The sequence below is a fragment of the Pectinophora gossypiella genome, chromosome Z, assembly GCF_024362695.1.
Source record: "Pectinophora gossypiella chromosome Z, ilPecGoss1.1, whole genome shotgun sequence".
Taxonomy (NCBI): domain Eukaryota; kingdom Metazoa; phylum Arthropoda; class Insecta; order Lepidoptera; family Gelechiidae; genus Pectinophora; species Pectinophora gossypiella.
The window spans coordinates 26,528,534-26,535,809 of NC_065433.1; the positions used below are offsets into that span (position 1 = coordinate 26,528,534).

The 7,276-nt window shown below is 42.0% G+C and overlaps 1 protein-coding gene across 1 annotated transcript; it reads left to right on the plus strand.

Moving 5' to 3' along the window:
• The first annotated feature begins 6,438 nt into the window (after nt 1–6,438).
• On the plus strand, nt 6,439–7,020 carry LOC126379767 (uncharacterized). Its single transcript, XM_050028585.1, has one exon. The coding sequence runs from the start codon at nt 6,439–6,441 to the stop codon at nt 7,018–7,020; it is 582 nt and encodes a 193-aa protein (XP_049884542.1).
• Nucleotides 7,021–7,276: the final 256 nt, after the last annotated feature.

The window sequence follows — 7,276 nt, forward strand, 5'->3', positions numbered from 1 at the left end:
TGGAACCTACATTTCGGACCTAACCAGCGTCCAAAGAATGGCTTGTATGATAATAACGGGAGCTATGTCGTCCACACCAACCTTAGCAATGGAGGCGGCACTAAACCTGCCTCCACTCCATCTCTACATAATCGGGGAAGCTAGAATAGCTATGCTCCGAGCTAAGGAAAGGGGTAAGACGACATGGGGATCAACTGTCATGAGAAAGCTCAAAGAGGACCTTATGACTGACCCGGTCATGGCGATGCCCTCAGACGTCATGGTCGGGACTCATAACTTTGTGAGGTACTTCAAGGTGGTAATACCAGAGAGAGAGGAGTGGTCTGGAACTGTACCCTCGCCCTTTCCCAGTGCTGATCGGGTGTGGTTTACCGACGGCTCTAAGCGAGACGGGCTCTCAGGGGCGGGTGTATACGGAGGGTGCCCCAAGCGAAGGAGGGTGACCAGCATGGGGGCGCACGCCACAGTTTTTCAGGCCGAGATGTATGCCATCATTGATTGTGTGCACCAAAATTTGGGGAACACAAACAGTAACATTCTCATACTGTCGGACAGCCAGGCTGCCCTTAAGGCGGTGGCGGCGTCTGAAGTAGACTCATTACTCACTCTAGAGTGTATTGATAGTCTGAACAAGTTGGGGGCCTCAAACTCGGTAACACTAGGCTGGGTCCCAGGGCACTCTAACATTAAGGGCAATGAAATTGCTGACGAACTCGCAAGAGAGGGATCGGGCACAAGTTTAACCGGACCCGAACCCTTCTGCGGGATCTCGAAAAGCACCTCTAGATATCATCTGGGGGTGCGACTAGGAAATGAATCCAAGAAATTTTGGTACAACTCAGTTGGCCTAAAACATTCAAAGCAGCTGATTAGACCTTTTTCTAAGAAATTATCATCAAAAATCCTTACTCTCACTAGGGGGCAGGTTAGGTTGTTGATACGGGCCCTCACGGGGCATTGTAGACTCAATAAGCACCTACACAGAATGGAGCTGACCGAGTCTCCTCTATGCAGATTCTGCTTAGGGGAAGATGAGACGCCACTACATCTGCTATGCAGCTGCGAGGCTCTCATACATAGTAGAAGCCGTACACTTGGGGGCCACATAATGGACCCCCAGGAAGTCATGGAGCTTTCTCCCAAAAAGACGTTGGATCTATTCGAACGGATCGGTCTAGAGGAGGATATTTAAATGTAGGGACTTAGGGTCACAATAGATCTGTCAAGGTCGCAGTGACCCCGCGGGCTGCATTCGGTCCGGCCCTCACAACTTTCAAATAATAATAATAAATAAGAAGCTGAATAACCAGCGAGAAATGGGAGAACCGGTTCCGTCATATAATATAATATTTAAATAAGTACGGTAAAAAGACAATGGAATTACAAAGTATAAAGTTAAAGTTAAATTGAGTTTTAATATTTTTTTTCGTGAGAATTTTGCTCAATGATTGACTTCAACAACCCTGGTGTAAGGGTTATCGAGCCGCGAAAGGCCCCCATGACGTCATTATAGTTATCTATATCATTTTTCTCTTTTTTTTCTCCATCTCCCATAGTCTACAGACCTCCCCTAAAAGACAGCCAATACGCATTCCCATGGGCTTGCTGACACCATTAATGGCCCACAAATCCACAGATATTCGACCTATCGGCTCGGCCCATCGCCGGATTATAGGCCAGACGGCCCAGAAAGAATATTTCTAACAGATGCTGCTAAAATAAATCCAGATCCCGCCACCCTTTTAGTTTTTACGCAATCGTGTGGTTTAAAATAGTCCGGCGTACGGTCACGAGTACTAATACACGTATGTATACTCTGCAACCATGTCACATTAACTTTTCGAACAAATTAAACCATAAGCCTCATTAAATGTCAAATATGACAGTGCGACAGGGTTCTAAAATGGGAGGGAGGTCGCATGTTCGAGATCCCGCGGGATTGGAAATATCAATCCCGCGCGATCCCGAAATTTACGGGATCTCGTCAAGTTCATAAAAAAATGTAACGTTAGGATGGCTGAAAACGATGAAAACTGCTTGTTTGTAATAGTGAGGTTAATTAAAATATTTTTTTTTTTTGAAAGAATACAATAACTGTCTCCTCAATATTAATAACTAAATAATTAAGTTTTCTTTGGAAATCAGCATAATCAAAACAAAAAGTAAACCTCAAGGAGATTCGGCAATCTCGAAAAGGAACTCGTCATATTATGCCACGGGATTGATCCCGAAAAATTTGACGAGATCCCGCGAGATCGGGATTGCATTCCCTAGTTCGTACATACCAGTGCTAATATTTTCTTCATGTCCTTGTCCCCCAATCATCCTATTTCCGAACACAAACGAATGATAATTTTTGAAAGAAAAGAAAAGAAAGAGAAAAACGTTTATTATAAAAGGACACATCACAGTCATAAATAGTATATAACAAAACACGGAATAACACATGACAAAAACAACTTACACAACAGAGTACAGTCATGAGCAATATAATGTACCCACTTTAGGACTCCGTCGCACTAACATATATTATTTGACATTTAGTGAGACTTACTGTTCAAGTTGTCAAAAAGTTAATGTGAAATGGTACCAAAGTGTATACATATTAATGCTCGTGACCGTACATATTCCATGTTCATCAATTATAAGATTTATCGTGCATCAGAATTTGAATTCAGAACTAGATAAAAGTACTTTATTGCTGTTTTGTTTTGACAGCGTCAACAATAGTTCACATACGTAGTTCTGAATTCAAATTCTGATAGGTACCTTACGTGATTAATCTAGTAATAGATAGGCTACGAATAAATAATATAATAAGAATAGAATAAGTAATATATTTATAATAAATATATTATTTGTAGTAATATATTTATTATAAATATATTATTTGTAGTAACATATTTATTATAAATATATTATTTATAGTAATAAATTTATAATAAATATATTATTTATTCGTAGTAGATGAGCATAGAAATTAGCATTCGTTTGTATTCGGAAAAAATGCAATAGGCACGTCCCATAGGGGACGTATACACTACATCAGACAGAGGTGTATATTGGGGATACAGGCATTGAAGTGTATCGATATTGCTGTCTTGTCTCGGGCGCATACGTCATCTGAATACAGAGCAAGACAAACAGTCAGTAAATGCAGGATGGTCTACCTGTACAGAGTGATAGTGTGTTAGCGAGCCAAATCATGGCAGTATCTAAAGGTGAACACGTCAGGCGTGATGCTTTGTTATGGTATTACTCTTATAAGATAACTTGCTAAAAAAAAAGAATATAAAAAAAATGCTTGTCTTAATTTCGAAGGTTTCGATAGACAGGGTGTTAGTGACATCCTAACGAAAACTTTGAGGAATGATCCAGACCATTGCATAGTTATCAAGTGGAATTTTAAGTCGCAAAAGTATAATTAAAAAAAAACAAAATATTTTCGACAGGAAATTCCACGTGATATCGACTCAGTATCATGGTTTGATTCATCCCCTTCAGTATTCATTACGGTACGTAGTATTATTCCTTACTCTATGGTTACGGTGTCACTAACAGCCATACGTACTTGTATGTACTTGTGTGGGGTGTAAGTGACATCTTAATCAACGGAAAATACCACTTGATATTAACTGAGAATCATGGTCTGAAACATCCCCTTAGTATTCGTTACGATGTCACTAACACCCTGTATAACATAACCAATGTGTTCTGTATAAAATAAGCCTCGTGTTTTAAAATTTCCACGTGTAAGAGAAAAATATACATAAATAAAAACTGTGAATATGTCAATTCGTCCTAATGGACGAATTAAAGTCTGGGAGGCCTACGTACTTCCATTAGGTGTAGGTGTTTTAATTTAAAAAAAAACTACCAAGCTTGAATTGACTCACATAATTGGGTCGCGTACTAGGTTCATGATAAATTATAAAGTTCTTATTACTTACTAAATAAAGACAAATCTGAAACTAAAAAACAAAACATAAAAAAACTAACGAAATATATTTTCTTTTTTCTATTTAAGTTTAAGATAAGATAATTTTTATTGTGTATAAATTTAGGTACAATATACTTGCAGTTACAGTAGCAATATCATAGTTTCACTAAATTCTACCTTTTCAGGCTTTTACACAAGATTAGAATGTTAGATAATATTATTATTATTATTGCAGTCAATCAAATAAAACTAAGGTTAGTTTCAAATAACTTGACTAAAAATAATTAATTACAAGACAATCAAAACATTCATAGACTCAAAATATTAACTTATTTATGAATTTTAATTAAGAAAAACGTAAGAGTAAGTCTGACATTTTATCACGTCATAGTGTGCTTTTTCATACAAAAGTAAATATATTAAAAAAAAATATTTCGCAAATTTTAGTTACATCGTGGCTGTATTCAAATTCAAATTCAAAAATATCTTTATTCAGTAGGTAACATAGTTACACTTTGAATTGTCAATTTTACATAACGAACGTCTCATCCGCCTAAAACTATTGCAGCTTCTCACAACCTGTATAGCCGGGGAAAAGAAGCTGCAAGAAAAACCTCGGCACAAGGCCCTAGACGTTCTTTAAAAAAATAAAAATAAACATAAAATATTGGTATACAATTGAGTAATTTAGCTGCCTAATATCAGTTCTCAGACAGTTAATCCCATGCATTCATATCTTCTAAATAATCACTAACTTTATAATAACCTTTTTTTAAAGTTTTTGTTTAACTACTGTCTTAAAACAGTTGAAAGGCAACTTCTGACTGAATATTAGTAACTGATTTGACAAGTTGGAAACTAGCCTATTTACAACACGATGTAGCTCGATGAGACCGTGTGTCGATGTGCTCGGAAGCGCATTTAGTGAAACCTAAGCGAATACTCAGGGGAATGATTCAGCTCATGATTCTGAGATCATATCAAGTGGAATTTTCCCCAACTGGATATACTTAGGCCTGGGGGGTTAAAATGGCCACATCGAAGCAATTCATCTAAGAAAGCAATATTGTTACTTGACATTTGATTGCATTGCGCACTTACTTTTATATGCGCAAATGTCAAATTGCAATACTTATTGCCATTTTACATGAATTGCTTCGATGTTTAATCCTATTTGCGGGAAACACTACAATAAGACACATCAAAAAATAAAAAAAACCGGTTTTGTGTGGTAACGGATTATGTGGTTTCATATTTTTTTTAAATAACCACCATTATATCAGTAACTAAAATTTTCCTCTAAAAGCAAATATCCGATTTTTAACCGTGAATATATTTATCGCTCTGTACACTTCGTTTTCCGAAAATTCCGGAGGATTCGAAACCGTATGTAGGTATTTACTGGTGGGTATTTGACAGCCTCCGTGGTCTAGTGGTTAGAGCGTTAGGCTCACGATCTGGAGGTCCGGGTTCGATTCCCGACGGGGACATTGTCAAAATCACTTTGTGAGACTGGCCTTTGTTTATTAAGGCATTTTCAACCTTGCTTTTGGCTAGAATCACCTGATTATCCGAAAAAGTAAGATGATTCCGTGCTTCGAAGGGCACGTTAAGCCGTTGGTCCCTACTATTACCCGTAAAAAAAAACACCTCCACCAACCCGCAGTGGAGCAGCGTGGTGGAGTATGCTCCATACTCCCACAGTGCCCAGCAGTGGGACGTGTATAGGCTGTTTATGTTGTTGTTGTTCTTTACTGGTGGATGTTTACAGGTGCAAAGATGTGCTGTATAATTCCGGGCAGCTCAACAGCACAGCAATCAGAACACAAGCAGCTTCTCACTTGGCAGCTATCGTTTGTTTGTGAGTGTTATGCTATAAATCTTGCTCCACTGCAGATTAAACTTGAACACAGTTTTAATCTCACTCGTTGCTATTACGTGATTCCGGAGGCGGAGGATTGTACAGACTACGCTGCGAGATGGATTGCTTAACATAAGCTCACGACTGTATCCCAATTGGGGTAGTCACGGGGACATCAACTCCCCATCTCACCGAACTTTTTGTTAGACCAGCGTGATAGGTCGCCGAACGTGTCGCTGTCATGGGCGCAATCAGGAGAGAGGACGTCATGGTCTGAGCGACAGGTTGGGTTAGGTTAGGTTAGGTTCCGCCCTGTTCCCTTGGTCGGTGGGATTTCTGGGAACACCACAATCGCCTGAACACCAGAGTCGAGAAGGTGATTGGCGCACTACATCGCATACTACCCAATCTCGGTGGACCGAGAGAGGGAGTACGGCGCCTCTATGCCGGAGTAGTGCGATCGATGGCACTCTACGGTGCGCCTGTTTGGGCCTCTAGCCTGACAAGCGACCAACGGCACAAACTTAACAGTTTACAGCGGAGAGTGTCCATCAGAATCGTGAGGGGATATCGCACGATATCATACGAGGCTGCTATGCTCCTGGCCCGATGCCCGCCTCTAGACATCTTGGCGGACATGGTTGCGCGAACGTACCATCTTGCTCGCAGCATCCGCCAGAGAGGAGAGCCTCAGCGTGCTGTGGAGAGGCTCAAAGAGCACGAGCACCTAAAAGCGCTCGAGGAATGGAGAGTGCGACTCGAAGGGCCACGACCCTCACGACAGCGAGTCGTCGGGGCAATACTTCCATCTTTTGCCCCGTGGATGGATAAGTGCTGGAACGGCTCGTATCGGCTGACGCAAGTGCTCACCGGACACGGCTGTTTCGGTCACTATCTACACAGGATTGGTCGCGAAACATCAGCGCAATGTCATCACTGTAGTGACGATGAGGATGATGCCCAGCATACGCTGGAAGAATGTCCGGCGTGGAACACGGAACGACGCACCCTGATCTCAACGATTGGGGCTGATCTTTCTCCCCCAGCAGTAGTTGCGGCTATGTTGTCGGGAGAAAGTCACTGGAGGGCCATGGTCACTTTCTGTGAGTCCGTCATGACCCAGAAGGAGGCTGCGGAGCGAGATCGGGAGAGGAGGGATCCCGCCCGGAGAAGGCGACGTCGGCGACGCGCGGTAGCGGCAGTAGCCGTGGCTGTCTAGCCGAGTCCGCCCTGTAGCACCGGGTGCAAGAATAGGGCTACGGTACCCCCTGCCTGTCGTAAGAGGCGACTGAAAGGGGACACTGGAGATCGTGGGTGGTAAGGGCGGGGGCCCGAACCGCCCAACACACGGTCTCCGGGAGGGACGGCAACGCGACATGGCCTCGCGTTGCTGTAAATGCGAGATGGCGTAGGGGTGGGGACCTACCCCGGGACGCGCATTTTTTATAGCAGGCGCGAGGGAAGCACCGGTGCGT

Excerpts from the sequence above, each read along its gene's own strand:
- LOC126379767 (XM_050028585.1), top strand. The coding sequence starts at position 6,439 with ATGGTTGCGCGAACGTACCATCTTGCTCGCAGCATCCGCCAGAGAGGA.